This window comes from Zalophus californianus, chromosome 11 (assembly GCF_009762305.2).
Source record: "Zalophus californianus isolate mZalCal1 chromosome 11, mZalCal1.pri.v2, whole genome shotgun sequence".
Classification (NCBI taxonomy): Eukaryota; Metazoa; Chordata; class Mammalia; order Carnivora; family Otariidae; genus Zalophus; species Zalophus californianus.
Genome location: NC_045605.1, coordinates 72997024 through 73017608, shown reverse-complemented (window position 1 = coordinate 73017608; position 20585 = coordinate 72997024). Strand labels below are relative to the sequence as shown.

Genomic DNA, 20585 nt, shown 5'->3' with positions numbered 1-20585 from the left:
TGGCATCACAATTCCGGACTTCAAGCTCTACTACAAAGCTATAATCATCAAGACAGTATGGTACTGGCACAAAAACAGACACATAGATCAATGGAACAGAAGAGAGAACTCAGAAATGGACCCTCAAATCTTTGACAAAGCAGGAAAGAATATCCAATGGAAAAAGACAGTCTCTTCAACAAATGGTGTTGGGAAAATTGGACAGCCACATGCAGAAAAATGAAACTGGACCATTTCCTTACACCATACACAAAAATAGACTCAAAATGGATGAAAGACCTAAATGTGAGACAGGAATCCATCAAAATCCTTGAGGAGAACACAGGCAGCAACCTCTTCGACCTCAGCCGCAGCAACATCTTCCTGGACACATCACCAAAGGCAAGGGAAGGAAGAGCAAAAATGAACTATTGGGACTTCATCAAGATAAGAAGCTTTTGCACAGCAAAGGAAACAGTCAACAAAACCAAAAGACAACTGACAGAATGGGAGAAGATATTTGCAAATGACATATCAGATAAAGGGCAAAATCTATAAAGAACTTATCAAACTCAACACCCAAGGAACAAATAATCCAATCAAGAAATGGGCAGAAGACATGAACAGACATTTCTGCAAAGAAGACATCCAAATGGCCAACAGACATATGAAAAAGTGTTCAACATCACAAGGCATCAGGGAAATACAAATCAAAACCACAATGAGATACCACCTCATACCAGTCAGAATGGCTAAAATTAACAAGTCAGGAAATGACAGATGTTGGCGAGGATGCGGAGAAAGGGGAACCCTCCTACACTATTGGTGGGAATGCAAGCTGGTGCAGCCACTCTGGAAAACAGTATGGAGGTTCCTCAAAAAGTTGAACATAGAGCTACCCTACGACCCAGCAATTGCTCTACTGGGTATTTACCCCAAAGATACAAATGCAGTAATCTGAAGGGGCACCTGTACCCCAATGTTCATAGCAGCAATGTCCGCAATAGCCAAACTATAGAAAGAACCCAGATGTCCAACAACAGATGAATGGATAAAGAAGATGTGGTTATATATATACAATGGAATATTATGCAGCCATCAAAAAAATGAAATCTTGCCATTTGCAATGACATGGATGGAACTAGAGGGTATTATGCTAAGCGAAGTAAGTCAATCAGAGAAAGACAATTATCATATGATCTCACTGATATGTCTTGATGATGACAGCTTTGTAGTAGAGCTTGAAGTCCGGAATTGTGATGCCACCAGCTTTGGTTTTCTTTTTCAACATTCAGGTTTTCTAGAGTTATCTGCATATAAGATCATGTCGTCTGTGAGCAGAGATAGTTTTACTTCTTTCCAGTTTGGATGCCTTTTATTTCTCTCTCTTGCCTAATTGCTCTGGATAGAATTTCCAATACTGTGTTGAATAGAAGTGGCAAAAGTGGGCATTTTTGCCTTGTTCCTGATCTTAAAGGAAAAACTTTCAGTCTTTCACCATTGACTATGATCACTGTAGGTTCTTTATATATGGCTTTTATTATGTGGAGGTAGTTTCCTTAATTCCTAGTTTCTTTTTTTTTAATTTTTTATTTCTTAAGTTCTTATTATGAAAAGGTGTTGAATTTTGTCAAATGATTTTTTTGCATCAAATGGGATGATAATCTGTTTTTGTCTTATTATGTTAATGTGTCAAATTACATTGATGAATTTTGGTATATTGAACCATACTTGCATTCCATTCCAGGAATAAACCTCACTTGGTCATGGTGTATATGGTGTATGGTGTATGGTTCTTTGAAAATGCCCCTGAATTTGGCTGAAAGTTTTTCCTTTAAGATCAGCAACAAGGCGGGCGCCTGGGTGGCTCAGTCGGTTAAGCGACTGCCTTCGGCTCAGGTCATGATCCTGGAGTCCCGGGATCGAGTCCCGCATCGGACTCCCCACTCGGCGGGGAGTCTGCTTCTCCTTCTGACCCTCCCCCATCTCATGCTCTCTCTGTCTCATTCTTTCTCTCTCAAATAAATAAAAATCTTTAAAAAAAAAAAAAAAAAAAGATCAGCAACAAGGCAAAAATGCCCACTTTTGCCACTTCTATTCAACACAGTATTGGAAATTCTATCCAGAGCAATTAGACAAGAGAGAGAAATAAAAGGCATCCAAACTGGAAAGAAGTAAAACTATCTCTGCTCACAGACGACATGATCTTATATGCAGATAACTCTAAAAATCACACACACACACACACACACACGTTGTTAGAACTAATAAATGAACTCAGCCAAGTAACAAGATATAAAGTTGACATACAAAAATTGCATTTCTATACAATAACAATGAACAATATAAAAAGAAAATTAAGAAAACAATTCTACTTACAACATCAAAAAGAATAAATCTTAAGAATTAACTTAACCGTGGAAGTGAAAGACTTGTATAATAAAAACTACAAAATACTGCTGAAAGAAATTAAAGATAACATAAATAAGCCCAAAGTGATCTACAGATTCAATGCAATCCCCATCAAAATCCTGAAGATATTTTTTGCAAAACCAGAAAAACCCATCCTAAAATTCATATGGAATCTCAAGGACTCTGAATAGCCAAAACAATCTTGAAAAGGAAGAACAAAACTGAAGGACTCACACTTCCTAATTTCAAAACTTACCACAAAGCTACAGTATACAGAACAGTGTAGTACTGACATCAAGATAAACATATAGACCAATAAAATAGAATAGAGATTCCAAAAATAGATTTATATATCTATGGTCAATTGATTTTCAACAAGGGTGCCAAAACCACTGAATGGGGAAAGGATAGTCTTTTCAACAAATTATGCTGGAAAAACTAGATATTCACATGAAGAAGAATGAAGTTGGGCCCTTACCTAAGACCATATACAAAAATTAACTCAAGATGGATAGGATATAAATATAAGACCTAAAACTATGAAACTTTTACATGAAAGCATATGGTAAAAGCTTCACAACATTGCATTTGGCAATGCTTTCTTTGATATAACAACAAAAGCAACAAAAGGAAGAAAAAGGCAAATTGGATTTCATGAAAATTTTAAAATTTTGTACATTAAAAGATACTATCGGGGTGCCTGGGTGGCTTAGTCAGTTGACCGTCCAACTATTGGTTTCAGCTCAGGACATGATCTCATGTCATGAGGTCAAGCGCCTGCATAGGGCTCTGTACTTATTCGCAGGGAATCTGCTTGAAGATTCTCTCCCTCTGCCCCTCCCCCCATATATCTAGATGTATGTTTTGGTAGATTTAATATTCCAGTTTTGACTATCCAAAAGTTATTTCTAAGTTCTATAACTTCTACTAATATGCTTGACTAAAGCATGAGGGAAAATCATGTGTGCGGTTAAAGCTGATGTATACAGAGTCAGACACTTATTTTATTTATAAGTAAACCTAGTTAACTTCTGATCATCTGATTGATTTCATGTTTCTTTTCATCAAATCATTTGATGAACACTTAATAATTTCTAGGCACTGTTCTAAGCATTTTACATGTACTAACTCATTTACTGTTCATAATAATCTTCATAGGCTCTATTATTATCCCCATTTTAAACATGAGGAAAATGATGTGCAGCATTATTTACAATAGCCAAAATATGGAAGCCACCCAAGTGCCCATCAATAGATGAATGGATAAAGATGATGTGGTGGAATATTATTCATCCATAAAAAAGAATGAAATCTTACCATTTGCAACAGTATGTATAAACTTAAAGGGCATTATTCTAGGTAAAATAAGACAGAGAAATACCAATACCATACAATTTCACTTATATGTGGAATATAAAAAACAAAACAAACAAAAAACAGATCTTTTAATACAGAAAAGAAACTAGTAGTTGCCAGAAGGGAGGTGGTGGAGGGATGGGCAAAACAGATAAAAGGGATTAATAGATACAAACTTCTAGTTATGAAATAAATAAATGATGGACATGAAAAGTACAGCATAGAGATATAGCCAATAATATTGTAATAACGTTGTATGATGACAGATGTTGACTACACTTACTGTGGTGAGCACTGATTAATGTATAGAATTGTCCATGAATATCAGTATGTTGTATACCTGAAACTAGTATAACATGGTATGTTAATTATACTTCAACAGAAAAAAAGATGAAGAAACTGCGCTTTTAATATTTTAAATAAGTTCTCAATATCATACCACTAATAAATGAAGCCAGGTTTCAAGCCTCAGCAACCTGGTTCCAAAGTCCATGATCATAATCACCATGCTATATTACCCTCAAACACATATGAGTTCTTGTGAAATGATAAGCAGATTTTCCTTTTAAAAAGTGAACCCCAAAGAAAGCTATGCATAATATAAGTCTGAATTTGGGGATTTTCAGGTTATTTATCTCACAAAAGGCAAAGATCAACTATATACTTTTTGTCTGTGAAACTAATTCTTAAGACTGATTATTAAGGAACTGAGACATTGAATGAGTACTGTTACCTTTCAACAACTTGTTTATGGATATTTTTCCACTGGTCTTTGTCTGAATCAGTTCCTAATTTAGGGTCTAGAGTCTTCAGAGCAACACCAGCAACATTCACCCCACTCCACAAGGGCACTAAAAGAGATATATCTCAGAATAAACTCTTCTTTCCAGTACTGCATCAGTTCTTTGAGTTCAATGGGGTTATATTATAAAGTTAGGTTGCTACCTTACACATATATAAAAATAAGTTTGAAATGGACAAAAGAAAGAAATGTAAAAAACCAAAATTATAAAGTATTAGAAAAATATGTAAGATGAACCATGAGACACTATGGACTCCGGGAAACAAACTGAGGGTTCTAGAGGAGAGGTGGGTGAGGGGATGGGTTAGCCTGGTGATGGGTATTAAAGAGGGCACGTACTGCATGGAGCACTGGGTGTTATACACAAACAATGAATCATGGAACACTACATCAAAAACTAATGATGTAATGTATGGTGATTAACATAATAAAATAAAATTTAAAAAAATACGTAGTAGAAGTTGTTCATAATTGTGTGGTATAGGAGGCATTTAAAGCAAGATGTAACTACAGAATCCACAAAGAAAAGGATAAGATAAGATAAACTATCATAAGCAACTAGAAGGAAAAGAGCAACAAACACTACTCGACAGTAACAAAGAGCTGACAGGGAATAACTGTCAACCTCAAATCTTACATCAGTTAAACTGTCATTCAAAATGAGGTGAAACTAAAACAGTTTCACATAAACAAAACTGACAGGATATACTTCAGGAAGAAAGAATTGAATCCAGGGGAAGGAGTGAGATACAGGAAATAAAGATAAGCAATACAACTGGCAAACATGTACACAAATCCAGACAGGTATTATACTTAAATAGTAATAATTAGTTTGGGGATATGAAAACAGAATGGAACCAAAAAAAGTAGTTAATACTGTTGTCCCTTGAACAACACAGGTTTGAACTGTGTGAGTCCACTTATACAAGAATTTTTCCCAATAAGTATATTGGAAAATGTTTTGGAGATGTGCAACAATTTGAAAAAAACTTGCAGATAAACCATGTATTATTATAAAGAAAACAGCATATAATATATATAACATACTCTGAATTAACTGTTTATGTTATCATTAAGGCTTCCAGTCAACAGTAGACTATCAGTAATTAAGTTTTGGGGGAGTCAAAAGTTATACACAGATTTTCAACTGTGTGGGGATTGGAACCCCTAATCTCCATGTCGTTCAAGGGTCAACCGTAATTACATATGTGAGAGAACAAGGCCAATCAAACTTAATGCATTCTAAGTTCTATGTATTATTCCAAAGAAGAATAAACACACTATTTTGAGGTCAAGTATGAATATAGATAACCACTTACAAAGTGAGTGTATAAACCAAAGTAGTAGAGGAAATTAAAGTTTAAATGATCCAGTAGAAAGCAGAGAAGAAAAAAGAAACAAAAGAAAATCTCACTAAATAGAATAATAAATATATTCAAATCAATACTAATCAGAATATACTACTTTATAAAAAATAAAATTCTGGAATATTAAATGTGAGACCTTAAAACATACCTAGGAAAATTATTTTTAATGACTTTGAGGAGGAAGAACTCAAGTTAAGAAAATAACACAAGCAAACAGGGTCAAATTAAGGCACTGGAACATTTATTTTTAAAAGTAAAATACTATGATATGAGAAGTTTAGCTTGGGAAAAGGAAGGACAGTAATTGAGAGAGGACATGAAAGTGTCTTTTACCAGAGTGGTAAATGCATGCCAGAGCAGAAAGTGCATTTACCAGAGTGGTAATTACACAGATGTGTTCACTATTTGATGATTTATTGAGCTATAAATTTATATTCTGTATAATTTTTCTGCATATGTTATATATACTTAAGTGAAAAATGTTTTAAAGCATACCATAAATTTTATCATGGTTTAAAAAATATTTATTGTACTATGACCCTTGAAATATAAGGAAAATAGAAGGGCTCATTAAATGTTTTGAATTAATGAACAATTGAATGAATGAACAAATGGTCCCTATTCCCTATAAAATGGGTTTATTGACATTATGGAAAGATTTGCACACATGATACAATTAGAGAACATTGTAAGAAGTAGAAAGTTCTACTATACAGCAGATATTAAATGTTTAAGTCCAGAAAAGAAAAAGGTTCGTGTGGCCTAAGTAATAGTTTAAACCACATATTATAAATTTTACTTACATGAAAAATCTGAAATAAACAAATCAGAAAGTAGGTTGGGGCTGGGGTGGGTGTGACCACAGGAATGGGCGTTTCTTTTTGGGGTGATGAAAATGTTCTGTAATTATCTTGTAGTAAAGGTTGCACAACTCTTTGACTATATTAAAATCCAGTGAATTACACACTTTAAATGGATGAATTTTATAGTATGTGAATTATATCTTAATAATGCTGCTGCTTAAAAATCACACTAAGTTTAAGTTCTCCAGATAAGAGAAGCACTCATTGACTTTTAAAACAGCTATATGCTATGTGCACTATTTTATGAGAGACAGCTAAATCCATGAACAGAAGACAAAGTATAGGAATAGAGAAAGATACACCAGGGCAATATGAACAAAATGAAAGTTATGTAGCTATATTAATATCAGAAAAAAATAGACTTTAAAGGAAATAAGCATGATTAGAGACAAGAAGTATGATTACATTATGATAATAGGTTTCTACTTACCACTAGAATCACCATGTTCTCCAATAATCCAACCATGGCAGCTTGTGGGATGGACACCCAATTTCTCTCCAATTAAGTAACGGAAACGGGCAGAGTCTAGATTACAACCACTTCCAATTACACGAGTTGCAGGTAAGCCACTTAGCTTCCAGACCACATATGTCAAAATATCCACTAGGAGGAATAATTTGTTAGAAAAAAATTAATGGTAACTTCCTTCTACAATTTTCTTTTCTAAATAGATAAATTGTATTTTTTACTTTTATTTATTTATTTTTTTAAGTAGGCTCCATGCCCAGCATGGAACCCAATGTGGGGCCTGAGGTCAAGACCTGAGTTGAGATCAAGAGTTAGATGCTTAACCAACTGAGCCACCCAGGCACCCCTAGATAAACTGTCTTAAAATCAAATACAGATTCATTACAGAGTTCAAAGTGAAGCAAGTTAACAAACAAATAAGGCTTATCTCTCACATAGGTGTTAAAAAGGTTAAATTATTCATGATAAGAATTTTAAAACAAAAAAAAACCCCTCTTTTGAGATAATGTACCTCTGTATTAAATAAGCAGTAAATCAATTCTACCTTCTTCAGCACACTTAGATTTCGCCTCTCCCTCACCACAGCCTCATCTAATCTATCAGCCTCTCCTACCAGAATAAGGTCACACGCATGATCAGGGCCATATGCAGATGTGAATGACAAAATTCAACATTCGTTAATGATTTAAAAAAAAAAAAACTTTCTGGAGCGCCTGGGTGGCTCAGCCAGTTGAGCATCACACGCTAGATTTCAGCTCAGGTCATGATCTTAGGGTCCTGGGATCAAGCTCTACATTGAGCCCCAATTTGGGCTTCCTGCTGAGCAAGTCTACTTAACATTCTCTCTCTCTCTCTCCCTCTGCCTGTCCCCCTGCTCAAGTGGAATCTCTCTAAATAAATAAATTAATTAAATCTTTAAAAAAAAAAATCAGGGGTGCCTGGGTGGCTCAGTCATTGAACGTCTGCCTCCAGCTCAAGTCATGATCCCAGGGTCCTGGGATCAAGCCCCGCATCGGGCTCCCTGCTCCATGGGAAGCCTGCTTCTCCCTCTCCCACTCCCCCTGCTTGTGTTCCCTCTCTCGCTGTGTCTCTCTCCGTCAAATAAATAAATAAAATCTTTAAATTAAATTAAATTAAATTAAAAAACAACTTTCTGCAACTATGAAATGAAGGGAACTTCATAAAAAACTCACATTAAACATCATACTCAATGATGAAAGACTAAATGTTTTCCCCACAAGAAAAAGAATTAATTGAGTACATACCCTCTCAATACTTGTGCAAGGGTGACACATGCCACTAACACCAGAGGATATAGATATAAATAGTGTTTACTGGAGAAAATCTGAGAAGCAGAGAAATAAGGAACCACACTGTGTACACTGAACTTTCATTATTCCACAGCATAGGTTAGGCAGGGATCCTCTGTACACAATATAGCCAAGTGCAGAGGAGCCTCCTTTGGCTAGCAAGCTGGGTGTTCTCTAGAAACTCCTCCAAGAGCAAGAACAAGTCCCACCACCATACTGTTACATATCTTTAAGTTAGCTTTGGAGGGGGAAAGGAACACTTAGTTTTCTCAAGTAACAAGAAATTTATCTAAGAATATCTGGGTCTAGCAACAATGGTAAGGAGTATGTATTTCTAGGACCAAGATCTACACACCAAGGGCCCCAGAAAGAACTTTGCATGCCAGGAATGCTGATATCAGCGTAAGGCCTTGCTGTCTCTCCACAAGCTGGCTCAGTTCAGCTGATAGAGCTCTCTGTTAAGCTACCAAAAGGAGGAAGGAAGCAAGACTCCAGAGTTATGCTGATTTGTATCTCATTATTACTTACATTCACCATTGTATTGGAGGTTTTAACCAGTGAAATGAGGCAAGAAAATAAAAAGGTCTTCAAATTGGAAAGAAAGAATTAAAATTAATAAAACTGGGTTTACAGATGACATGATAATATACACAGAATATCCTAAGAATTTGAGTAAAATTACTAGAATTAGTAAGTGAACTTAGCAACATTTTCAAGATACAAAGTCAAAAAACAATAGTATTTCTATATACTAGCAATAATCAATGGGAAAATGAAAAGACAACTTTTTTTATAATAGCATCAAAAATATGAAATGCTTAGGGATAATTTAATAAAATTTGTGTAAGACCTATACCCTGGAAACTACAAAACATTGCTAAAAGAGAATAAAGAAGACATACATACATAGAGAGATATTCCATATTCATGGACTGGAAGACTCAATAGTGTTCAGATACAATCTCCAAATTAATCTATAGATCTAACACAATCCCGATTAACATCCCAGCATGTGTTTTTATAGAAATAGATGAGCTAACTGTAAAATTTATGTGAAAATTAAAACAACACATAATACCCAAAGTAATTTTAGAAAAGAAGAACAGAGAAAAAAAAGAAGAACAAAGAGAATTTACATTAACTGATTTGAAGATTTAGTGTAATCAAGATAGTGTGATAATAATAAAAGAATATATATGGAAAATGACAAAAAAAGAATATAAATGGAGATAAATGAAAAAATAGGGAATCTAGAAATAGACTCACATAAATGATAATTTTCAAAAAAGTTGTCAAAGTAATTCAAATGGAGAAAAAAAGTATTTTTAACAATGTTGCTAGAAAAACTGGATATCATTATTGAAAAAATGAATGATACCTTACATCAAACACTAAAAGTAATATAAAATGAGTTAAAGTCCTAAATATATAAGATAAAATGATAAAACTTATAGAAAATAATAAAGGAGAAAATCTTCAGACTTAGGGTGGGCTAAAGGTTTCTTAGCTAAAAGTCAAAAGAACATAAGGGTGCCTGGGTGGCTCAGTTGGCTGGCTCCTGATTTAGGCTCAGGTCAGGATCTCAGGGTTGTGAGATCGAGCCCCTTGTAGGGCTCTGTACTCAGAGCTGAGTCTGCTTGAGATCCTCTCCCTCTGTACCCCTCCCCCAGCTCAAGCTCACTCTCTCAAATAAATAAAATAAATCTTTTAGGGACGCCTGGGTGGCTCAGTCGTTGTGTCTGCCTTCAGCTCAGGTCATGATCCCAGGGTCCTGGGATTGAATCCCACATCGGGCTCCCTGCTCGGCAGGAAGCCTGCTTCTCCCTCTCTCACTCCCCCTGCTTGTGTTCCCTCTCTCGCTATCTCTCTCTGTCAAATAAATAAATAAAATCTTTTTAAAAAAATAATAAAATAAAATAAATCTTCTAAAAATAATAATAAATAAAAGTAAAAAAAGCATAAAACATAAATAAGAAATTGATAAACTGGACTTCACCAAATGATATACTTTACTCTTTGAAAAATATCATTAAGAACACAAAAAAGCAAGCAACAGACTGAGAGAAACTTATGCAATACTTATATCTGACAAAGGGACTTGTATACAGTGTATATAAGAACTCTTATAATTCAACAATTAAAGGTTGAGCTATAGGTCAAAAGAATTAAAGGTCAAAGGATCTAATTTTTAAATCTTAATGAAAGATATGAATAGACCATTCACAAAAGAAAATGTACTAAGAGCCAAGGAACACATGAAAAATGCTCAACATCTTTGATCATGAAGGGAATACAGTTAATTAAAACCATAATGATATTAGAATGACTAAAACTGAAAAGACTGACAATACCAAGTGTTTGCAAGGATGTGGAGCAAATAGAACTCTCTTCTAGTGCTGATGGGAATGTAAAATGAACAATCACTTTGAAAAATTGTTTGGCAGGTTCTACAGAGTTAAACATATACATACCATATAAGCCACCCAGGTATTTACCCAGAGAAATAATGACATACATCCATGAAAATACTTATTCACAAATGTTTACAGCAGCTTTATTCATAATAGCCAAACACTGGAAATAACCTAAATAGCTACCAATGGATAAATGGATATGAATAGATAAAGAGGATTTAAAATTATTTAAAAGAATACTCTTCAGCAGTTAAAAAAAAGAACAGATCACTGATATACCAAGCAACATGAATGAATCCCAAAATAATCATGCTAGGGGCGCCTGGGTGGCTCAGATGGTTAAGCATCTGCCTTCGGCTCAGGTCATGATCCCAGGGTCCTGGGATCGAGTCCCGCATTGGGTTCCCTGCCCTTTGGAGAGCCTGCTTCTCCCTCTGCCTCTCTCTCTGTCTGTCTCTCATGAATAAATAAATAAAATCTTAAAAAAAAATAATCATGCTAGGTGAAAGAAGCCAGACAAAAAAGATTACATTCACTAATGAATGTATAATTCCATTATATGAGATTCCAGAAAATGGGGCCAGAGGTAGAATAAGGGACAGACTGCAAAGAGGCACAAGAAAACTCAGAGGTAATGGAAATGTATTTATCTTGATTATAGTGGTGGTTTCATGAGTGATTACATCTATCAATACTCACTGTGGAATGATGTCAGCAACACAGCCAAATAAGACATACCTTCTCACCACCCACCCCTCAAAACCAACAATCTGGCATCCACCCATGGACAGAAGTGCCTTTGCTGGAGCGGTGGGATCCAGCACTATACACCAAGGAACCCAGAGGACACTCACTCACCCATGAGTCAGGCATGTAATCGGCACAGAGGCCTCAGTCCCAGCTGTGGACCCTGCAATGGCCCATGAGCCAATTCCAGCCCCACTTTACTACAGTCTAGGAGCCCCTGGAAAACAATGCTTTAGACAATCCACCTATGGATAGGATAGCCTTTCTGGAAGTCCAGGTTTCCAGCAGAGAATTGCCAGCACACTACTGGGGCAAAATAATATGAGTTTGGATGCATTGAAGAGGGTAAGAGGAACAGTCTGACTTTACTTGCATCACTCCTTCCCCAAGGTGGAAGAGCTCAGTGCCAAAAGAGATCTTCTTAGCTCATGATTTCCCCCACAAAGGAAAGTCAGAGTCTGTGAGTAAGCATCTACCTTCACTAGCTATGCAAACTGCTACCAAAGAAGCCCATTTCTTTCTCACCCCATCCAAAGTATTGAGTCCTGAGCTCCATGACTGGGGAATGAGAAGAAGCTAAGACAGTGGCAGACAGGACTCTCAAATGGGCATTATGGGACATAGATCCTACTAAATGTGTTGTGGACTCCAACAGAAAGTGTGCCCATGAGCCACTGGGGATGCCCTGCCAGTGGATCCCCCCAACTAACCCAGAGGCAATCCCAGCATTCCACACACAGACCCCCATATACACCCTATTATGGTAGGCTCCCTCTATGTACTTCCAATGGCAAGAATGAGCATTAACAAACAGCTAGTGAGCACAGGCAGAAAGCTAGACCAAAACTGTGGGTCAGAAAGAAACTGCAAACTTCAACTTAAGCCACATCCTTCAGAAAGCAAAAGAGAGGCTGTCAGCACTTGGCCTACTGCATTGAGGGTCAAAATGAGGCATAGAAGCTTAAGAATCGTTCCACAACAGGGTGTAAGATGTGTGGAGTAGGCATATACATAGGTCTTAGAAAGCCTCAGAATCCCTAGCAGGGCTGACAGAAGACATTTCTGTCCTGAACTAAGTTGGTAAAGACTAGAGGAGGTTATAGCTACTTCAAATGCAAAGACAGTAACACAAGACTTCAAGGAACATAAAAATATCAGGGAAACATGACACCACCAAAGGTTCTCAATAATCTTCCAGTAATCAATCCCAAAGACATGGAGATCTGTGATTTAGCAAACAAAGAATTCAAAATATCTGGTTTAAGGAAGCTAAATGAGCTATAAGAAAACACAGAAATAGTTCAGTGAAATCAGAAAAACAAAATGAGAAATTCAATGAAGAGATAGAAATCATAAAAAAGAACCAAATTCTAGAGTTGAAGAATATAATGAGTGAAATGAAAACTGCGATGCATCAACAACAGAATGGATCAAGAAGAAAGAATCTGTTGAACTTAACAGATATATTCAGAATATTTCATCTTAAAACATCAGAATACACATTCTTTTCAAGTGCACATGGAACATTCACCAGAATAGATCATATATCAGGTCACAAAACAAGCTTCAACAAATACAAAAAGATTGAAGTCAAACCACGCACCTTTTCCAACCACAACACTGTGAAACTAGAAGTCAATCACAAGAAAAAATTTGGGAAGACCACAAATACATGGAGGTTAAACAACATGCTACTAAACAATGAACGGGTCAACCTGGAAATCGAAGAAGAAATTTAAAACATACATGGAAACAAATGAAAATGAAAACACAGAGGTCCAAAACCTTTGAGATGTAGTAAAAGCAGTCCTAAGAAGGAACTATATAGCAATAGATGCCTACCTTAAGAAGCAAGGAAAATCTCAAATAAACAATCTAACCTTACACCTAAAGGAGCCAGAAAAAAAATAACAAAGCATAAAGCCAGCAGAAGGAAGGAAATAATAAAGATTAGAGCAGAAATAAATGATAATAGAAACTAAAAAATAGAACAGATCAATGAAACCAGGAACTGGTTCTTTGAAAGGAGAGAGGAGAAATAACAACGAACACCATAGAAATACAAACAGTTGGGGCGCCTGGGTGGCTCAGGTGGTTAAGCAACTGCCTTCTGGCTCAGGTCATGATCCCACGGTCCTGGGATCAAGCCCCGCATCGGGCTCCCTGTTGAACAGGGAGCCTGCTTCTCCCTCTCCCTCTGCTGCTCCCACTGCTTGTGCTCTCCTGCTCTCTCTCTGTCAAATAAATAAATAAAATCTTTAAAAAAAAAAAGAAGTACAAACGATTATAACAGAATATTATGAAAAACTATATGCCAACAAATTGGACAACCTAGAAGAAATGGATAAATTCCTAGAAACATAAACTACCACAACCACAAGAAGAAATAGAAAACTTGAATAGACTGATAACCAGCAAAGAAATTGAATCAGTAATCAAAAAACTCCCAGCAGGGCGCCTAGGTGGCTCAGATGGTTAAGCATCTGCCTTCGGCTCAGGTCAGGATCCCAGAGTCCTGGGATCGGGTCCTGCATCTGGCTCCCTGCTCCTTGGGAGCCTGCCTCTCCTCCCTCTGCCTCTCTCTCTCTCTCTCTCTCTCATGAATAAATAAATAAAATCTTTTTTTAAAAAAGAAGATAAAAAAAAGACAGCACAAGAAAAAAAAGATGTTTATATATATGTATACATTGTGTGTGTGTATATATATATATATGTACAATTTAATATTCAGCTACAAGAAAGAAGGAAATCCTGCCATTTGTGACAACATGGATGGATCTTGAAGGCATTATGTTAAGTGAAGTAAGTCTGACAGAGAAAGACAAATACTTTATGATGTCACTTATATGTGGATTCTAAAATAGCCAAACCCATAAAAACAAAGGAGTGGTGGCCAGGAGCTAGGGAAGGAGGGGGAATGGAGATCTCTCTTATATACTTTGAATGTGTGCAATTTATTGTACACAAATATTACCTCAATGAAATTGTTTTTTAAAAATAGTATGGAAAGATCATCTTTATTCAGTTAAAGGGAGGATAAAGACTTACCTGGATTTGAAACAATAAGCATCTTACAGTCAGGACTATGTTGGACTATGGTAGGAATGATTGATTTCATGATATTTACATTACGTTGGACCAGGGCAAGGCGACTTTCTCCCTCCTGTTGGCGTGCACCTGCTGTGACAATAACTAATTTGGAGTTTGCAGATACTATGTAATCTAAAAAGAAACAGAAGGCAATACTTGGATCAAGAATGCCATAATTAGGGACTGGGTGGCTCAGTCGGTTAAGCGGCTGCCTTCGGCCCGGGTCTTGATCCCAGGGTCCTGGGATCGAGTCCCGCATCAGGCTCCTTGCTCAGCAGGGAGCCTGCTTCTCCCTCTCTCTCCCTCTGCTTGTGCTCTCTCTGTCAAATAAATAAAATCTTAAAAAAAAAGAATTCCATAATTACTGTGCTTTACTTCTTTAAAAGTCTATTGTATGACCTTGGTATTAAAGTACTCATCTATCAGCATGCCTGGGTGGCTCAGTCATTAAGTGTCTGCCTTCGGCTCAGGTCATGATCCCAGGGTGCTGGGATCGAGTCCCACAGGTTCCCGAGGGAGCCTGCTTCTCCATCAGTCCCCCTGCTGTGTTCCCTCTCTCACTATGTCTCTGTCAAATAAATGAATAAAATCTTTAAAAAAATAATAATAAAGTACTCATCTATCATAAATAAATAAATAAGGTACACATTTACCTTCATGTCTGGCATTTGCAGATAAACAGACTTTCCATGTAGTAATGTTACACTGCATAAGCTGAAGGAGGCCTTGTTACTATAACTTACCAGTTTTCACATTTTTTTCAAATAATAACATATCGTACCATCCCTTTTAGCCCACATTCTCATTTCTTATTAATACCTGAGGCAATGCAAGTCAGCTCTCTCTGGCTTCTTAGAAACACCTTATGAAGCTTAAAACTCTGAGAATTTATGTCTGTTTCAAGATTCTAAGGATGAGCATGTATATTTACTTCTAACTATTATAAGGGACTAGATTTGAGATCACAAAGAAGTTCTTGATCCTCACAAGAAGGTAAACTACTTTCTAAATCTGATGACCAGTCATAAAACTGTTTTACCTATTAAATCCAATGATAATATGATATGATGCTCACTATCCTGTACTGGACTTTTAAAAAAAGCATTAAATACATGGAAGTTATTTTCCATATGGATGTCAAAAATTAAAAATTAAACTAAGATTTCCTATATATCTCATCTCTATTTTTAAAAAAATTTATTTTATGCTCTTCTCTGTTTATTTATTTATTTTTGCAATCTCTACACGAACATGGGGCTTGAACTCACTACCCTGAGGTCAAGAGTTGCATGCTCTTCAAACTGAGCCAACCAGGTGCTCCCATGCTCTTTTAAAAAAGGAAATCCACTTAATTTTAAAGACATTGTATCTCCATTTATGGTCATTTCATATCTCTCTAATCCAAAAGAGGAGATAATTTATAAACCATAAACATTTTAATGTTTTCCCTGCCTCGGTAAAGATTTTAACTAGAAAGATAAACTTAGAAAGAAGGCATTTCTGGGTGCCTGGGTGGCTCATTTGGTTAAGTGACTGCCTTCGGCTCAGGTCGTGATCCCGGAGTCCTGGGATCCAGCCCCACATCAGGCTCCCTGTTCAGCGGGGAGCCTGCTTCTCCCTCTGACCCTCTCCCCTCTCATGCTGTTTCTCTCTCGCTTGCTCTCTAATAAATAAATAAATAAAATCTTAAAAAAAAAAAGAAAGATGGCATTTCTTTGACATGTTTCACATTATCTAGAAAATTATCTCTCCTTTGTATCAAAAGACCTATATAGGAGGAAGTTCTTTTCTCTCTGCACACAGTCGACTCATGCTTGTTCAAAGACCTTGCTTAATGTTCACCTTCCTTAAAGTCTTATCTAACCATAGAAGTCCAAAGTAATCTCTTAATCTCTCTGTTTCTTCATCCCTCTATCTCTCCCTACTACCCCCTCAACTTTTAGAGAATGGGCAAAAATCCTTGTGACTTCTTCAGAGTCATCTCTCCACAGTTCAGATTATTTGAAATATTATGATGTTCAACAAATATAATTAAACTGTCTACCAAAGTAAAATATCAAGTCTTTTCATAATCTGCCTCCAAATTATTTTACTAGCTTTGTGTCTTAATTTTATGTCAGATTTTCCAGGTGCCCTGATTCTGTTAATGCCATCATCTCCTCACCTGTTATTTTCTGTTCTAAATATAACTCAATCCTCCAAGAGACAGCAAACCATAATGGTCTGGAGCAAAGACTCTTAAGGTCCAACTGCCTATACCCTGACTCTGCCATTTCTTAGCTGTGTGACCCTGGACAAGTATTTTGCCTGCTCCTCTGACCCTTAGATCCTCATCTGCCAGACTGAGCTAATATAGTTTTTCTTTTATATGGTTCTTAAGAAAATGATTCAGTGAGTTAATAGACAAAAATTACTCAGAACAGTGCCTAGTATATATTAAATATTCAATAAATGTCAGCAATTATTGTTATTATTATATTAGCCAAGTATTCTTCAAATACCAATTTCCCCACTAGGCATCTTCTAATCATATCATTCATAAATACCACTCTTGACTGAATTTTTTTAAAGTGTTCAAGCAGCCAATTCATTTATTTAATTTTTTTAAGATTTTATTCATTTGACAGAGAGAGCACAAGCAGAGGGAGAAAGAGGGAGAAGCAAGCTCCCTGCTGAGCAAGGAGCCCGATGTGGGACTCGATCCCAGGACCCTGGGATCATGACCCGAGCCAAAGCAGCTGCTTAATCGACTGAGCCACCCAGGTGTCCCCACTCTTGACTGAATTTTTACAGCATTTACTGCCTATAATTCTCATACAGTCCTTATATATGGTTCCTTGTGTTATCTTTCCATGTTTATGTTGTACTTACATTCCTAACTTGATCATAAGTTCCATCAGGTTCTGATTTCATAGTCCTCCCTTTGTTTGACAAATACTTTTAGCACCTTCTGTGTTCCCAGCACTTGGGCTCTGTGTTAACTATTGTACATATGAGGCAATTAAAAACATCTTGGATAATCAATAATGTTCCATTGATCTTCACCATTAGAACTCACTAAATGTATTTTCAAAACACTCTAGTGTGTATTACATCATTCATATAGAATGTTTAAGAAATATATGTTCAATTTTAAAAATATTAAAGTTAATGACTCCATAAAAATCACACAAATTAGTAGAACATCACCAATATCTTGGAAACCTGTGTACCTCTAATAGGTTGCATCTCTATCTTTCATACTCAGAGGTTACCAACCATTCTTCAGAGTTGTTAAAATCACACACACAAAAAGTTGTACCCTCTATGCATATTTAAGCAACATATTCGGTGTCACCTATTTTTGAATCATAAGGTACATATTACTTTAGCTAAATATCATATAACTGATATTTATCCATGTTAACTGTGTCTCTGTAGTTCATTCACTTTCACTGTTGCATAATATCACACTGCATAATATATATAACTTAGTATTGGTATTCAGTGAATTGTTTCTAGTTTGGGGCTATTACAATCACATCACTATACATTCTTGTACCTGTATCTAGTGCACATGTGCACAAATTTCTTTTGGGAATATACCTAGGGATGCAATTTCTGGGTTGTGGGATATGTTCATGTTCAACTTCACCAGGTAATTGACAAACTTTTTTTTGTGTGTGAGAGAAAAAGAGAGAAAGAGCAGGGGGAGGGGCAGAGGGAGAAGCAGGCTCCGCACTGAGCAAGGAGCCAGATGTGGGGCTCGATCTGAGGACCCCAGGATCATGACCTGACCCAAAGGCAGATGCTTAATATAGTGAACCGCCCAGGCGCCCTATTGACAAACTTTTTTTTAAAAAGTGGTTTTATGGGGTGCCTGGGAGGCTCAGTCGTTAAGCGCCTGCCTTCGGCTCAGGTCATGATCCCAGCGTCCTGGGATCGAGCCCCGTATTGGGCTCCCTGCTTGGCAGAAGCCTGCTTCTCCCTCTCCCACTCCCCCTGCTTGTGTTCCCTCCCTCTCTCTCTCTCTCTCACATAAATAAATAAAATCTTAAAAAAAAAAAGTGGTTTTAGTCTCATACATTCCTACATGTCATGCGTGAGTGTACCTATTGTTCTACATCCTTTCCCCTTTCCCCTTTTACCTACACAATTTTACCAATCTACTGGCTGTGTAATGTTATATTGATATGCCTTTTATTTTCCTTTCCTTGATTACTAATGAGATTGTCTTTTCATATATTTATAGGCCATTTGAGTTTCTTCTTTTGTGAAATGTTCAAGCCTTTTCCCATTTTTCTACTGGGTTATATATATTTATCTTATTTTTATTTTTTAAAGATTTATTAATTTGAGAGAGAGAGAGAAAGCATGAGCGGAGGGGCTTATTTATTATGCAAGTATTTTTACTCTAAACACTATTCTTTTGTCAATTATTCATGTTGCAAATATCTTCTCTTAGTTTATGGCTTTCTCTTCACTCTTTTACAGGGTCTTTTTTATGAACACAAATTCTAGCTTTATATTCTTTCTTTTATTGTTCGTGCTTTTTGTGTCTTTGTGTTTAAGAAATTCTTCCCTAAAAAAGAGAAAGAAAAAGAAAAATTCTTCCCTATCTGAGATGCCTGGGTGGCACAGTCAGTTAAGTGGCCGACTCTTGGTTTCAGCTCAGATGGTGATCTAAGGATCATGGGACTGAGCCCCACGCTGGGCTCCCTGCGCAACGTGCAGTCTGCTTAAGACTCTCTCCCTGTGCTCCTCCCCTGCTCATTCTCTCTCTCTCTCTCAAATAAATAAATAATTTCTTTTAAAAAAAGAAATTCTTCCCTACCCTGAGGTCATAAAGATATTCTATATTATCTTCTCAACAGAAGATTTGAAGTTTTACCTTTCACATTTTGACCTTTAACAAACCTGGAATTAATTTGTATGTGTGTTATCAGATAAGGGTTCAATTTTACTCCTTTCCATAAAAATAACCATTTCCATAACAAAAAAACTTTGTAAGTCCATACATTTCCCATTGATCTACAATATGATCAGTGTCATATAATAATCTTTGTTTGTCTCTGCACTTAATTTGTGTAGCTTTATAAAGTCTTGATATCTGGTAAAGCCAAGTTCTCACCACCTTGTTCTTTTTTTTTTTTTTTTTTCAAGAGTATCTTGTTAAGGGAGCGCCTGGGTGACTTAGTCGGTTAAGCATCTGCTTTCGGCTCAGGTCATGATCCCGACGTCCCGGGATCGAGTCACACATGGAGCTCCTTGTTCAGCAGGGAGGCTGCTTCTCCCTCTGCCCCTCCCCCTGCTCGTGCTTTCTCTCTCAAATAAACAAATAAAATATTTTTTAAAAAATAATATTTTGTTGACTGGGCAGCCCAGGCCATCACCATGGTGAAGCTGAGCAAAGAGGCCAAGCAAACAGATGCCACGGAAGCTCTTCAAGGATGGCCAATATGCCATCCACTGTGACTTTAGTCCTCTCATGATTTACCAGGGATTTTAGAGGTTTGCCTGCCTGAACCAATTGTTTTGAACCTACTTTGGGAATAAAGGACTATTTGGTTATTTGGATTTGGAAGCAATCAATAGGCAGGAACAACATGAAAGGCACGCACGCTAGCTGGGATAAGAGATGAGACATCACTCAGACATTCAACCGTTGGAGGGAACAGGCTTCTTACCACACAGATGCATCTGTGGAACCTCTACTGAATTATTGATGATAGATTGCAACAAAATAAGTGTTTTTAATAATCTTATAAAAAATGTCTATTTTTGGACCTTTGAATTT

The 20585-nt window shown here is 36.7% G+C and overlaps 1 protein-coding gene across 4 annotated transcripts in view; it reads right to left on the bottom strand.

The window, feature by feature from the left end:
* Positions 1 to 20585, bottom strand: part of LDHC (lactate dehydrogenase C) — a 46811-nt gene that overhangs the window by 12889 nt on the left and 13337 nt on the right. For 2 of the 4 annotated variants that reach the window (XM_027579359.1, XM_027579360.1), the window contains exons 4-6: positions 14768 to 14941; positions 7210 to 7383; positions 4481 to 4598 (exon numbers count right to left, since the gene is read on the bottom strand). In XM_027579359.1, coding sequence (XP_027435160.1) covers positions 4481 to 4598; positions 7210 to 7383; positions 14768 to 14941 — 466 coding nt within the window. The remainder of the gene's footprint in view (positions 1 to 4480; positions 4599 to 7209; positions 7384 to 14767; positions 14942 to 20585) is intronic. The other 2 variants (XM_027579361.1, XM_027579363.1) reach the window with 2 other exon arrangements.